At 34.0% G+C, this 15,874-nt stretch overlaps 2 protein-coding genes across 2 annotated transcripts in view; both read left to right on the top strand.

Moving 5' to 3' along the window:
• Positions 1-9,964, top strand: part of LOC126888228 (zinc finger protein 888-like) — a 43,417-nt gene extending 33,453 nt beyond the window's left edge. Inside the window, exon 2 of the mRNA XM_050656291.1 lies at positions 7,860-9,964. Within this exon, the coding sequence (XP_050512248.1) occupies positions 7,860-9,316 (1,457 nt within the window). The 3' untranslated portion in view covers positions 9,317-9,964. The remainder of the gene's footprint in view (positions 1-7,859) is intronic.
• A 3,812-nt stretch (positions 9,965-13,776) lies between these two features.
• Positions 13,777-15,243, top strand: LOC126888086 (uncharacterized). The gene has a single exon (XM_050656108.1). It carries the CDS (start codon positions 13,777-13,779, stop codon positions 15,241-15,243), a length of 1,467 nt encoding a protein of 488 aa, XP_050512065.1.
• The last annotated feature ends 631 nt before the right edge of the window (positions 15,244-15,874 follow it).

Below are 15,874 nucleotides of genomic sequence, written 5' to 3'. Positions count from 1 at the left end.
GACATTAAAATTTTTTACTTTTTAAGTTCTTAGTAGAAGCTTCTGGTTCCTTTCGTTAATTTGACATCTTATAACTCTTCATAAATCACAAACTATATTAATATAAAAAAGAAGAATAAACTCAAATACTATTAATCACGCTAACAATCTACAAAACTAAGATCTCTACGAATCAATATTAGAGATGCTACTTGCCTCGATACCCAAAATACACTAATTACTAATAATTAATAAGGGTGTTCTTTTTTCGTGGTCAGATATCGGCGTGTGAACATATTCATATTTTCGGCGAATTAATATAGTTTTGCTAGGTGCGCAATTTTCGAGAGATTTTCGGCGAATCTGTTATCTGCAAACGATTTTACAATTATACGTGGAGATGCTTAAGTATGCGTTCACAGTATACAGTGATGAGCGCACTAATAACCGGCAAAATAACGCAAAAGATGGAAAACATATTAAGTTGGTGAGATAAAAAGAGATGAACCTAGTGGAGGTGTTAAATTTAGCGATAGTAACTTATAGATTGACATTATATTGATTGTTTCCCACCTTTAGATGTATCGGATCAGTTTGAGAAATGCCACTGTCACAGTGACAGTTTTAGTTGACATACTGCTCTGATACGTTTAAAGGTGGGAAACAATCAATATAATGTCAATTTATATGTTACTATCGCTAATAACTCTACTAGTTTTATTTCTTTTTATCTCACAACTTATGTGTTTTCCATCTTTTGCGCTATTTTGCCGGTTACTAGCGCGCTCATCACTGTATAGGATTACATATTTTTTTAAATATGCTTTTTGTGATTATTTTTAATTCTTAATTTATAAGGATTAAGAATTATAATTAAAAAAAATAAATCACTTTGGTTGAGAGGGGGGCCACTCCGCCACTGCTGTACACATCATAAGTGGCTCGACAATCCGTTGCTAATCTTAACCTGCTCGCAAAGAAGTCGCCACTTCTGTCGATTCCTGGCAACTTCCCTCCATCTTCTGACTCATAGAATCTTTAGGTCTCGATAAAGCCGGAGGAGTTAGAAACAGCTGTCTGGAGATGGTGGTCCATCTCTGAATCAAATAACAAAACTGTCTTCCCTTTTCATCTTTACTCAGATCTTCTATATTTGTCGTCTCTTGTGCTTATAAATTGTAAAAGCCGCGGATTTAGGATGCTGCCAGAAAGTAGTTTCTTTTAGCGAAAAGTCTTCGATTTAAATTATTGTTTATTATTTTTATTTGAGTTATTTTTAATTGTTTAATGTTTAATTATAGCGTCTGTGGCTTTCGAATACCTCGTAACCCAAGAATCACGATTGTTCAGGAGACAAGAAAAACTATTGCCATTCATACTCTCAGCAATACTGGTCAGGGTCGGCAGTGCCGACCCACACATTTATGGACACATCATAGATTTTTTTAAATATATAAGTTAATCAGAGTTGATGATATTCGTTTCTGTGAAATAAAAAAAATATCTGTGAGATAATACAGGCTAAATTTTATTCATTGTTTTTAAAAGAATTCGAACGATCTGATACGTTAACGTTAAGTGATCCCTGTGCGCTGTGCGTAAGAGACTTTTCAAATTAAGGATCCTAGCCAGCCATACACCCGGCCCCTGATTCTAAATCAAATTTCGACACTAAACAAGTCGCTTTCAATATGGCGACGGTTGAAATGCGATTGTGCGAGCCTTGTGGATTTTAGTTGAACTAACGAAGTGACGTCATGAAATAGCGACTATCGAAATTAATAGCGACTTTAAAAAGGGTGTTGATATTATAATTTCGACTGTCGAAATTATTTGACACGGAGATGAATGATTGGCCAAAAGCGAGGTTAGGTTTAGTTTAGATGTGTTTTGTTTATTTCTTGCAAGGAAAACTAAAGCAAAAGGTATTATAATATAGCTGGGTTTAATTGAAATTTGCTTGTTTTGAGGAATTAGATAGAATAGTATTAAATTAGAAATATAATAATTGAGAATGTCCACAACATGAATCATCAACTCAATGAAAGATGTAAGGTAATAATCTGGGAAAATTAGTAAAAAACAAGAAAAATTAATTACCAGCTATTTTATTGCTGGACATGCTGAAATCAAATCTTAAGACTTCCTATATTAGTAATATAGCTGTGCAAAGTCCACAGAAAGTGTGCTATTTTGTTTATAAACAAATTAGTGCTCCGAAATCTTTTTTTATTATTGCTCTATAACTCCGAAAATTTTAACTTTAAACCAAAACACTCACATAAAAATTGACAGTAATTCTGCACATTGATAATTTATTCCAATTTCCTTCGACGGAAATTTTCCTCGGAAAATTCGGGTTTTCCAAACAAAAACTTTAATTTTCAACTAAAATTTGAGGGAAGTAATTATTTATCAATAATTAAATAATTTGGTGACAGTGACATAAATCTTTTTTGTTATAAGTGTCTTGAAGATATGAAAATTTGTATGTACAAAGAGGACCGGAATTAAAAGGTATCTAATGGTTCAAAGATTAAAATCCTGTTGTTTATAACTCTGTCGCAAATGCCGGTCAAATTTGACCGGTTATACCTGGAATCACTCCTCGCAATTCAATTTGTTTTTCTTCGTAAAGGACACAGAAGCCGTGCCCTTTTCAACAGCGTTAACTTAATTTAATTAAATCTAATATTTTCTGAGGGGTTCTATTTGTTTATAAGCCAAAAAATTGTTTCTTTATAACATTCCTGAGACCGCTCAAATGGTCCAATTTCAATCCTGTAAGGAACGTTGAATAGGTATAGTGCTTTTTTATACGAAAATCATAGTTATTCTGGTGTATCATAATCTTTCTGGTTATTATTTCGACCGAAATTTTTTAATTAACATTTTAATTATTGCTAAACTATTGGTTAGATTGTCGCCGGTCTCCTGATATACAGAGAGGGGCTAAATTATGGAATAAATTCATTTTCTCTAAAATGGACGATTTTAGAGAAAAATCCCGAAACAGGTCGATTTTTATTTTTAAATTAAATTTCTTGGCATATATTTCAAACTAGTGACGTCATCCATCCGAGCGTGATGACGTAATCGATTATTTTTTTTAAATAGGAATAGGGGTTCGTGTTGTAGCTCATTTACAAAGGCGTTCAATTATCTATTCAGTATTATAAACATTAATATCATTATTTATACAGGGAGGCCAAAAAAATTTTTGAATTAAATTAATTGACGCAAGAAGAAGAATGCATGTAATTTATTTAACTCAAAATACATTCTATTGCTGTCAGAAAATAGAAAAAAATGTTTATTTTGCAAATAAACATTGCTTTTAGCTTAAATTAAATGTTCAAACTGCCAATAGGTAGGAGGGAGGCTGTTTGTGATTTAATTTAAGCGAAAAGAAATGCTTATTTGTGAAATAAACCTTTTCTTCTATTTTCTGACAGCAGTACAATGTATTTTGAGTTAAATAAATTACATACATTCTTTTTGCGCCAATTAATTTAATTCAAAATTTTTTTTTGGCAACCCTGTATAAATACCTAATGATAATAGTGTTTATATTACTGAATAGAGAATTGAACGCCCTTTCAAATGACCTACCACACGACCCCTATTCCCATTAACAAAATTATCGATTACGTCATCACGCTCAGATGGATGGCGTCACTAGTAAGAAATATATGCCAAAAAATTGTAATTTAAAAATAAAAATCGACCTCTTTCGGGATTTTGCTCCAAAATCGTCCGTTTTAAAGAAATGAATTTATTCCATAATTTAGCCCCTCTGTATAATCTACTATAATAAATCTTTCATGTCATCAATTATTTAATTATTGATAAATAATTAGGTACTTCCCTAAAATTTTAATTGAAAATTGCAGATTTTTTGGGAAAACTCGGATTTTCTGAGTAAAATTTTTGTTGAAGGAAATCGGAAAAAAAATAACTTTGTGCAGAACTAAATTACGGTGAATTTTTATTTGAGTGTTTTTGGCTCAAAGGAAAAATTTTAGGAGTTACAGACCACTAATTGAAAAATAAAGAAGATTTAGAAGTGCTAATTTGTTTATAAATAAAATAACACACTTTCTGCGGACTTGTCATACCCCATATTACTAATAAAGTAACGCATAAATTCGTTATTTCGTAAAGTGGTTACTTTAAGGAAAATTCCCGAAACACGTCGATTTTTATTTTTAAATTACGGTTTTTTGGCATATATATCATACTAGTGAAGTCATCCATCTGGGCGTGATGACTTAATCGATGATTTTTTTAAATGAGAATAGGGGTCATATGATAGCTCATTTAAAAGGGTATTCAATTCTCTATCCAAGAATATAAACATTAACATAATTATTTATACAGTGTGTTCAAAAAACATTTTTTAATTAAAATAAGTGAGACAAAAAGAAGAATATAATGTAATTATTTAATTCAAAATACATTTTACTACTGTCAGTAAACAGAAAAAAAATTTATTTGACAAATAAACATTGATTTTCGCTTAAACGAAATGTTCAAACTGCCAAGCGACAGGTGGGTGGCAGCTTTAACATTGAATTTAAGCAAAAAACAATATTTATTTCTCAAATAAACATTTTTTTCCTGTTTTCTGACAACAGTAAAACGTATTTTGAATTAAATAAATTACGTACATTCTTCTTTTTGTTTCAATTATTTTAATTAAAAAAATGTTTTTTGAACACCTTGTATAAATAATTAGGTAAATGTTTATATTAGTGAATAGAGAATTGAATACCCTTTCAAATGAGCTATCACATGACCATTCTCATTTAAAAAAATCATCGATTACGTCATCGCGCCCAGATGGATGACGTCACTAGTATGATATATATGCCAAAAAATCTGAATCTAAAAATAAAAATCGACCCGTTTCAGGATTTTTCATTAATGTCGCTGGTTTACGAAATAATGAATTTATGCGTTACTTTATGGACGCACTGTATATCCAATCTTAAGATTCGATTTTAGCAATAAAATAGCTGGTAAATAATTTTTCCCAAAAATGGCATTTTTTCGATAATTTTCCCAGACTATCAACAAGTTCCAATAAACGGGAGCGCCAACCCAAATTCTGAGCAGTCTCAACATGATAAGATTAATATCCCCAGTTGTAACTAATATCGAAATGAATAAGAATCGCTATATCTGCGGCTGTCATGGCGGTGTCGAAATGAAATTGCGACTGTCGAAATGAATTAGAATCAGGGCCCCGACTGCGATTGTGTGAATTCATGGCCCGCTTCGGCTAGCCGTACCCAGTTGAGCCATGATACTATAAATAAGGAGATTCCCGTAGCTCAAATACGTCCGAGTTCGCGCATTGATTACGTAACTGGAGACCGGAAGTTGAATTTGAATTCTTGTTAAAGTTAAATGGGACTTGTATGCATTATGTGATGAACTTATTCAATTAGCAAAATAACATTAAACTTTAATGTATTCGAAAAGAATTTAGTGTCGATATTCCAGTCAAAATAACTATCAAAGATAAAATATAAAATACAACCGCGAACAATTCAAAGTAATCGGACATTACGAATGATTACGAACCATTACGAACTTGCCGGTCTCCAATAGGGCTTTTCATTCACAGTCATTTGTTTCGAGCTTCTATCATGTGTCACATAATATTAATGTATCTACGTCGTACGTTATTGGTATTACCAATGATACAAACCGAAGACGTACGACGTAGATATATTAATATTATGTGACACATGACAGAAGCTCGAAACAAATGACAATCGATGAAAAGCCCTATTATCACGACTTCCGGATGTGCAATATATTATCTTGTTATTTATAGTATCATGAGTTGAGCATTTGCTTGTAATAAAACGCTTGAATATTAGCCGATAGGCAACCAATTATACATTCCCCGTATTTATTTGAATGACAATTACGGCAGAAAAACAATCTGCCGAGCACAGCGGTGATCTGCAAACGGCAACAAAACACGTACTTGGACGTTGAGATTTAATTTGGACGTTGAGAGGTGACTCATATTTGTTTGCAGAAATTGCTTGAAAATAACTCATATAATAATATTTGAGTTATCCTCCCACTCAAAAAGGTCCGGAACATTGTTTAAATAATCAAAATGTCAAAAAATAAAGGAAAAATTCGATTTTTTTCTTCATTTTTTGATTATAACTTTAAAAGTATTCATTTTCGAGAAAAGTTGCATTGACATAAAAGTTGCGTAATTAAATTTTCTACAATAAAGGATTAGCTAAAAATTTTAAAAATTGTCACCCTTGTTGCAAAATAGCAATAAATGCGAAAAAAGCATAAAAACAAGTATTCGCATTTTACGTTTTTCAACTGTTTACGCTACACTTAAGACCTTCATAATTTTACCCAGAAAAACTATATCATATAATAAAAAAATACTGTGAATTTCATTAAGATCGGTTCAATAGATTTTGCAAGATAAATTTTGCAATCCAGCTTTCGCAAAAAAATTAATTTTTTCAAAATGTTGCAGGACTTAAAATAAAGCAGACAGCAAGTTGAATTTATTTTTATGTATAGAAGAATACTGTACCTTTCTTCTATATGTAAAAAAATTCAACTTGCTATCTGCTTTATTGTCAGTACTGCAACATTTTGAAAAAATTAATTTTTTTTGCAAAAGCTAGATTGCAAAATGTTTTGAATCGATCTTAATGAAATTTGCATTATTGTTTTATTATATCATAAAGGTTTTCTGGATAAAATATGAAGGTCGTAAGTGTTAGCATAAATGGTTGAAAAACGTAAAATGCGAATGCTTATTTTTTATGTTTTTTTTCGCAATTATTGCTGTATTGCAACAAGGATGAAACTTTTTAAAAATTTTAACCAATCATATATTGAAGGACATTTAGTTACCCAACTTTTATGTCAGTGTAACTTTTCTCAGAAGTGAATACTTTGAAAGTTAAAATCAAAAAACGAAGAAAAAATCGAAGTTTTTCTTAATTTTTTGACATTTTGATTATTTAAACAATGTTCCGGACCTTTTTGAGCGGAAGGATAACTCAATTATTATTTACAAGGAATTTTCAAAATATCTATTAGACAAGTTCATTAAAAATTATCCATCATACTTTATTGAAATAAAATAAGAAAATGGATTAACAGTTTTATATGCTGATCTAAATATTTTCGGAAGGTGGGATAAGTTACAAAGTATGTTTAATTTTATATACTTACTGCAATTCATTAGGTACAACAAACTGTTCCCGAATTTAATAAATTATTGTGCTCAAATGTGGGCAAATTCTGCCTCAAATGAACGGAATTTCTCTTGTCTCAAAAAGTATTGTCGAAACACCATGAAACAAGAGAGAATGTCAAACTTGTCTCAAATGTCAATAGAAAAAAACTTTTAAAACCTCTCCAAAACCACCTCCAAAACAATAATAAATTTTACAATGACGTTATAACCCATTTTGCTACTTCGAAACAACATAGACTAGAGTTAATTTATAAACAGGTTTACAAAAAAAAACAAAAAAAAATAAAAAAAAACAAAAACCAAAAATTTTCTATGAAATTGAAGCCTTTTAAGTAGATGGCATACCTATCTGAGGAGACAAAACCTTGCCGACCCTGTCCCTAAAGCCACGAGCCGCCACTGATAGAGATACGAGCTGTTAGAAATCCATTTAATAATATAAGTAATGAAGTGTGTCTTACAAGGTTTTTTGAACATGCTGGTTTAGTTTTACATTATACAAATCTGTAAAAAACGCATTTTCCAATTTTTGTGGGTTACGAGGTATTAGAACGACACAAACGATAGTAAACTTTGTATCTATTAATTATAGTTTATACATTAAACCTTTTTATTTTAGGCTTTCCTCGAGATAATGACACTTTGGAAAGTATGAAGTCAACAGACACACATTCAAGTAATGAAGAAGAAGAACAAAATATGCGTCTACCTTCTGAAGAAAAATTAAAATGTAAAATATGTGCTAAGCAGTTTACTGAACGGAAGCAGTTGAAAACACATTTGAGAGTGCACAAAGAAGGAAATTATTACAAGTGTGAAATTTGTTCTAAAAAATTTAGTCATGTAGGACCTTATGTAATACATTTGAGAGTGCACACTGGGGAAAAACCTTATAAGTGCAAAATGTGTGATAAACAGTATAGCGTACAAAGTACTTTGAATTTACATATGAGACAGCATACTGGAGAAAAATTATATAAGTGTGAAATTTGTGATAAGCAATTTAGTGTATTAGGAAGTTTGAAAATACATTTAAGGATACACACTGGTGAAAAGCCCTACAAGTGTAATATTTGTTCTAATCAGTTTAGCATCGCAAGCAATTTGAAAAGACATTTGTTGAGAGTTCACGCTGGAGAAAAGCGTCACAAGTGTGAAATTTGTGATAAGCATTTTTCTACACGAACTAATTTGAAAAGACATTTGATAATACACACTGGACAAAGGCCTTACAAGTGTAAAACGTGTTCTAAACAGTTTAACGCAGCTGAGAGTTTAAGAAGGCATTCAAGAGTTCACACTAGAGAAAAGCCTTACCAGTGTGAAGTTTGTTTAAAACAGTTTAGTGATTTATATACTTTGAAAACACATTTAAGAGTGCACACTGGAGAAAAACCGTACAAGTGTGATATTTGTTCTATGCAGTTTATTCAGAAAATTTCTTTAAATACTCATAAAAAAAATCACACTGGAGAAACATACAACTGTGAAATTTGTTTTAAGCAATTTAAATACGCAGTTAATTTGAAAGATCATATGAGAGTGCACACTGGTGAAACTTACAAGTGTGAAATTTGTTTGAAGGAATATCATTTAAGAGACAGTTTCAAAAAGCATTTGTGCAAGCCAATGCTCACTGGACAAAAGCCTCATAAGTGTGAAATTTGTCTTAAGGAGTTTTCTGTAGCAAAATATTTAAAAACGCATTTAAGATGGCACACTGAAGAGAAATCTCACAAGTGTGATATTTGTTTTAAGAAGTTTTTTAGGGAAAGTGATTTGAAAAAACATTTGAGAGTGCACACTGGAGAAAAACCTTACAAGTGTGAAATTTGTTCTAAACAGTTTGCTGTAGCAAGTTGGTTAAAATTGCATTTGAGTGTGCATACTGGAGAAAAACCTTACCAATGCGAAATTTGTTTTAAGCTTTTTGCCCGGGAATATTATTTGAAAAGACATTTGAGAATGCACACTGGTGAAAAACCTTACAAGTGCCAAATTTGTTCTAAGCAGTTTACCTACAGAATTTCTTTAAAGTCTCATATAAAAAAGCACTCTGGAGAAACACCAGTGTGAAATTTGTTTTAAGCAGTTTAGAGAAGCATGTGCTTTAAAATCTCCTTTAACGAGACACACTGGTGAAAAACCTCACAAGTGTGAAATTTGTTTTAAGCAGTTTAGACTAGCAGGCGGTTTGAAAACGCATTTGAGTGTGCATACTGGAGAAAAGCCTTATCAGTGTAAAAATTTTTTAGGCAGTTTAGCGAAGCGGAAAGTTTGAAAATTCATTTGCTAGTTCACAGTGAAGAAGTCTTCAAGTGTGAAATTTGTGAGGCGCAGTTTAGTGGGCCAGGAGGTTTGAAAGTTCATTTGAGAATTCACACTGGAGAAAAGTGTGAAATTTGTTTTAAGCAGTTTAGCATAGCAGGCAATTTGAAAACACATTTGAGAGTGCACACTGGAGAAAAGGCTTACAAGTGTGAAATTTGTTTTAAGAAATTTCGTAGTGCGGAAAATTCGAGAGTGCACACTTGAGAAAAGGTTTACAAGTGTGAAATTTGTTCTAAACAATTTAGTCAATCAGGAACTTTGAAAATACGTTTGAGAGTACATACACACTGTAGGAGAACCTCACAAGTATGAAATTTGTTTTAAGCAATTTTCTAAATTAAATACTGCATTGTTTATTTATTAAGAAATTACTGATTTTGATGTCAAAAATGATTTTTTTGAAATGTCACTTATAAGTGTTAAATTTGTAAAAATTATTGTAAAAATAGATAAAACACATTAAAAAAGTAATGATAATTCTCATAAAAAACGAAGTCCCACCAGAAGAGTCCCATAGAAAACGTTTTGCGATTATTTCTTGAATTTTATGAGAAATTTTCGTAGGTCCGAAAAACAACATGTAATAGTAACTGAATTAGTGAGAAGAGGAGCCCAAATTTCGAGACAGATGAACGAAAAAAAAAACTTTATTTGATTCCTTTTTGTAAATTTTAAAATTAATTAGTGTTGTTTAAGACAATCAAAATTGAACCCTCACGCACAAGTTGTACGTACAACTTCAGTGAGGAACTGAGTTTATTATATGTGTAATTTATTTACTACGAATAAACTCCATTTTATTATTATTATCCAGATTTAGCCATACGGCTCACACTCCCTCTAAGGGGAAAATTGACTCAACCCAGATACCTACGGTATCAAAAGGATTGAGCTCTGATGGGACTCTTTCCGTGTTATCGAGCCCTAGGTGACTTGGAATGCAGGTGTATCTCCCAGAAATTTTCGTACGCATCTGGCCGTCGCGAGTAGTACAGCTTTCTGCATGGTCTTATAAAAATGTTCATTCAGACCCAGCTTTTTTATGCTTTCGAGGAGGGTCTTCGGAATGACTCCAGTAGTAGACATAATAATCGGTATCGTCTGGGTACGTTCCATTCTCCATTGCCTTCGTATTTGAATTTCTAGATCTCTGTACTTGGCGATCTTTTCAGTAAATTTACTACGTAGATTATTGTTGTTAGGTATCGCCACATCAATTAGTGTTGTTTGTATTGTTAATTTATTAACTAGTACGAGATCTGGTCTATTATGTGCCACTGTTTGGTCTGTGAGTACAGTGCGGTCCCAGTATAGCTTGTAGTTGCCATCCTCAAGCATACTCTCAGGGACGTATTGATAATACGGGAGATGGTCTGTTTGGAGAAGTCCCAGCCTGATAGCTATCTCTTGATGAAGGATTTTTCCCACTGCGTCATGCCGTTCCTTGTATTCAGTTGCAGCAAATGCCTGGCAGCCCCCCGTAAGATGTTTGATGGTTTCTTGGGCTTGACATCCATATCGGCATCTGTCGTTTTGAACCTGAGGGTCTTTGATGATATATTTCAGGTAATTTCTTGTTGGTATAACCTGATCCTGAATGGCCAGTAATGAACCCTCCGTCTCAGGGAACATCTTTCCTGATGTCAACCAGTAGTTCGACGCTATATTGTCGACATAATCTTGGCTGACCTCATTGGGATGTCGCCCGTGCAGAGGTTTACCCATCCAGGCGCGCACTTTTTCGTCCTTAGTAAGGTGGTTTATGCGCATTTCTGGTTCCCTCAGTTTGATCGGTGTTGTGTCATCTACTGCGCAGATAGCGCGATGTAGAGTAGATGTCTCAGCTGCATCTGAAAATAAGTTCTTAAATTAGCAATTTGTTTATCTAATTGCTCACCTATATCCATAAGTCCTCTTCCTCCTAGATTCCGTGGTAATGTTGTTCTTTCTACTGCACTTTTAGGATGGTGTTTTTGTGCCTTTGTGAGGTGTATTCGTACTTTTCGCTGAAGAGCTTCTATATCTGTTTTTGTCCACTTAACAATACCAAATGAGTAGCTAAGCGCGGAACATGCGTAGGTGTTTAGTGCCTTAAACAAATTTCTACTGTTAAGGTATGAGCGAAGCAGCTGTTTTACCGTTCGTATAAACTCAGTAGTTATCTCTGTTTTCATTTATTTATGCTCAATTTTCCGCGCTTGCTTTACTCCAAGATATTTATACATATCGTTTTCACCCATGGGCTCGATGTTCTGGCCCATAGAGAAATAACAAGAGAGAGATTCAAAGATAGGCAATAACTGGAACAATCTTTCTGCGCAGGTAAGTAGCACATAGGGGCGCTGCTGTTTCTGAAACTAAAATTTACCCATGGTACAATAAAGTATTTTGATTGTACCGTGAAAAAAATTTACATTTTTGACATTGACTATTGACTTTTAAGGCCCCGTCTCACCATCAAATAATTGACAGTTATTTGATCAAACTTGACAGTTAGTGACACACAGTGACAGTTAGTAGGTATAGTTTGTGTCACTAGTCAAGTTTGATCAAATAACTGTCAATTTTTTGATGGTGAGACGGGGCCTTGAGGTTTTGTTCATGTTCATTCCCTTAGACAAGGAAAAAAGAGAGGACGGGTAACACTCATTTAACACCACACGTTCCAAAAGTGAAGCGTTTTTGGTTTGTTTGTCGCCAAAAACATGGCGGTCACGTCAAAAATAACAATGGGTTGCCAGTGGTGGGTGCAGTGGCGGCTTTAGCGGGTAGGCAGGGTAGGCAACTGCCTACCCAAAATTTGTGAGCAACGCATGTGGAATTGTGGATCATACATCACGCAATGGGCCGAGCCGTGTATTACACTGCCAGAGCCGTAGTGACATAGCCGGCGTTGTTAGCGGGCGGGCTCAAGGTTACACAGAATCGCCACCCCCTCCCCCCCCCCACACTCTCTCGTGCACGCTCAAGTCTCCCTCTCTCACTCACCCTCACTGGCCGTCGCCACTGCCACAGCCACAGCACAGTGCCACTGCCAGTCAGTCAGTGTCAGTCTGCATTTACAGTTCATGAGTTTCGAAGTGAATTATTATTATACGGTGTGCTGTGACTGTTGTTACGTGATGTCGATGGACAGATTTGTTGTGAAGCTAAAGCCAAAAGTGAAGGAAGTGCAGGTTCAATTAAAAAGTGATTCAGATGATAATGACAGTAAAAATAAAAGGCCCAGGTTAGAAGAGAGTCAGCAGCCTCATACAGGTATAGACATTAGGCCTACTTCTACTTCTAATATTAATAGGACTTGGCGGGGCGGAACGCTGCCGCGTTCCTCAATAGGCTTACCGGACAAAACTAATGCGGCTCCGCCTGTCATCGTAGACATTAGCATTGACTGTAGTTCTGGGCCCACGCAGCCAAGAACAAATTTTCGTAGGCGGGTCATTAGTGAAAATTCTAGATCTTTTAAAAGCATTTGGTACGATAAATTTGCTTGGCTGGAGTACTCTATCACCAAAGATGCAGTGTTTTGTTTTTATTGTAGACATTTTTTAGTACAAAAAAGTCATGACGTCCTTATCAACACAGGGTATAATGATTGGAAAAATATTGGCAAAATGTGTGATAAACACGAGACGTCAAATTCTCACAAAATGTGCAGTTCAAAGTATAAAGGTTGGATTGATTCTAAAAAAACTGGTGCTGTTACTACCAAAATCAATGATCAAATCGCAAAAGAAATTGAAAAAAATCGAGAGTGCTTGAAGTCTATCGTCAGAAGTGCATTATTTTGTGCCAGACAAAATATTGCGTTAAGGGGACACCGAGAAGTGAAAGCACGATTGCCCCAGATTGAGCAGAAAGGAACCCCTGATAGCAGTGATGATTCTGAACAAGAAGAGTCTGGAGAAGAAGATAATACCGAAAACAGAGAATTAGAAGAAGAATCTGAAAGTTTGCCTCTTGAGACCAATTCTGGAAATTTTAAGGAACTTATTAATTTACTGTGTCTTGAAAATGAAAAATTGGACCACGATATGAAAAACATGCCTAAGAATGCTAAATACACATCAAAAGACATTCAAGCTGATATTCTGACTGCAGCTTCTAATATAATAGTAAGAAATATTGTAGAAGAAATTAAAAATGGAAGCAAAGTCTATAGTTTGATCATTGATGAGGCTCGTGATGAAGGCCATAAAGAATAAATGAGCATTTGCTGCCGATACGTTTTAGAATCAGGGATAAGAGAACGATTTCTTGGTTTTGTACAATTGACTAAGCTGGACGCATTAGCTCTGGCAAACAAAATACAATATTTTTTAAACCACATCGGGCTTAATATTCAGCTCTGTGTCAGCCAGTCTTACGACGGAGCATCCGTTATGTCTGGAAAATTTTCCGGTGTACAGGCATTAGTGAGGGAAATCACGAGAAACCCCTGCCCATATGTGCACTGTCATGCTCACAGGCTCAACCTAGTTCTTGTCGATGTAAGTAAACGTGTACAGTCCGTTGGTGATACTATCGGCCTGTTAGAAGCAATATATGCTTTCCAGTCTGCTTCAACTTTACGCAATGAATTGTTCTCATTTGAAGTAAAAACTAAAAGTGGGACCAAGAAGTTGAAAGTTCCCCAGCATAGCGATACAAGATATGTCTCAAAGTACAAAGGAGTTAACTTTTTCAAAACCCAGTTTAGCTCAATTGTAGTGGCACTGCAAAAATGTGCTCAAAATAAAGCTAAGCCAAGAGAAGCTGCAGAAGCTAAAGGCCTCCTCACCCAATTTCGTTCTTTTGATGTAATTTATTTTCTTGTTTGCTTAGACGAAATTTTATGCTACCTAAACATACTTTCCAAGCAACTACAGTCATTAAACATTGACATTGGGAAAAGCTTAAGACTTATTAAAGCAACAATAGAAAGTCTATGTAAGATGCGAACAGATGACAAGTTTGAAGAGTTATACAAAAAAGCTCAAGACATTTTTCAAGTTCAAGGAAGTGTGAGTGACTTTAGTGTGGAAAACAGACCTATAAGAAAGCAGACGCCATCCAGCAGTCTATCTGACTTTTTAGTTTTTGAAACTACCGGAAAAGGGAAATCAACGTGCAATGATGAAAGTGTTTCTAAAAAAACTCAATTTAAAGCAGAACTCTTTAGCATAGTTGATAATATTTCAGAAGAAATGGAAAAGAGATTCTCAGAAAATTCAAGTCTTCTAGCTTGCATATCATCATGTAATCCAAACTCACAAAATTTTCTGGATCCAAAAGAATTGTGTTCCTTTGCTAAATTTTGGGGAAAAGATGAAGAGTTTTGCATTCAACTAAAAGCACAGTGTGACTTAGGCAAATCTATGTTTTCCAAATGTAAAAGTACAGAAGATCTGTATAAAGAGCTTTTTTCCTTCGGTTCATTCAATGAGTTGAGATATATAGTGTCCGTTGTTCTAGTGATGCCTGTAAGTTCGGCGACAGCTGAAAGAAGTTTCTCATCGATGAGACGAATTAAAAACTGCTTAAGATCTACAATGATGGGGCAAAGACTTCACAGTTTGGGAGTGATTTCAATAGAACGAGAACTTAGCTACAATCTCCTATGTCACCCTGAAATTGTTGTAGACGAATTCGCCGCTCAAAAAGGGAGAAGACTAAAGTTCCTTTTAAAATGAACTCCATCAGTTACATTTTTCTGTTCAATAGAAGGTTCAATTAAACAATTCATTAAACATTTTAAAATAATATGTACAACTCTTTTTCGAACACTGTAAGAATAACTAACTTGTGTAATACATTTTGTGTGATTTGCCTCGTCAATTTGATTTTGTCGTTTTTATTTCCCAATACTAATTAGGCTATAGTACATTGTTTACCGGGTAGGAAAAGCTTAACATTCCTGGACGACTGTGAAGATTGCTAAGTCGAGGCGCAAGCCGAGACTTAGCAACACAGAGTCCAGGAATGTGGCTTTTCCTACGAGGTAAACATACTATTTTTCCGCAAATCGTTTAAAATTCGACAGATATTGATTGATTTAAAAAAAAACGCGATAATTTTATTCCCAAATAAATGGTGCTTTGAAATTCCTAATAAAATTACTTGGGTTACTATGGAAACGTATTGAGGTTGAATTGTCAAACATTCCTGATATATATATATATATATATATATATATATATATATATATATATATATATATATATATATATATATATATATATATATATATATATATATACTGTACGGAAATATCATTTCCTTACAGTAAGGAAATGACATTTCCTTACAGTAAGTAAGTCCTGA

The sequence above is a fragment of the Diabrotica virgifera genome, chromosome 7 (assembly GCF_917563875.1).
Source record: "Diabrotica virgifera virgifera chromosome 7, PGI_DIABVI_V3a".
Lineage (NCBI taxonomy): Eukaryota > Metazoa > Arthropoda > Insecta > Coleoptera > Chrysomelidae > Diabrotica > Diabrotica virgifera.
The sequence above is the reverse complement of the archived record's forward strand: the minus strand, read 5'-3'. Positions and strand labels throughout refer to the sequence as shown.

Bases quoted from the DNA above. Each gene is read 5' to 3' on its own strand.
- LOC126888086 (XM_050656108.1), top strand. From the start codon at position 13,777: ATGAGCATTTGCTGCCGATACGTTTTAGAATCAGGGATAAGAGAACGA.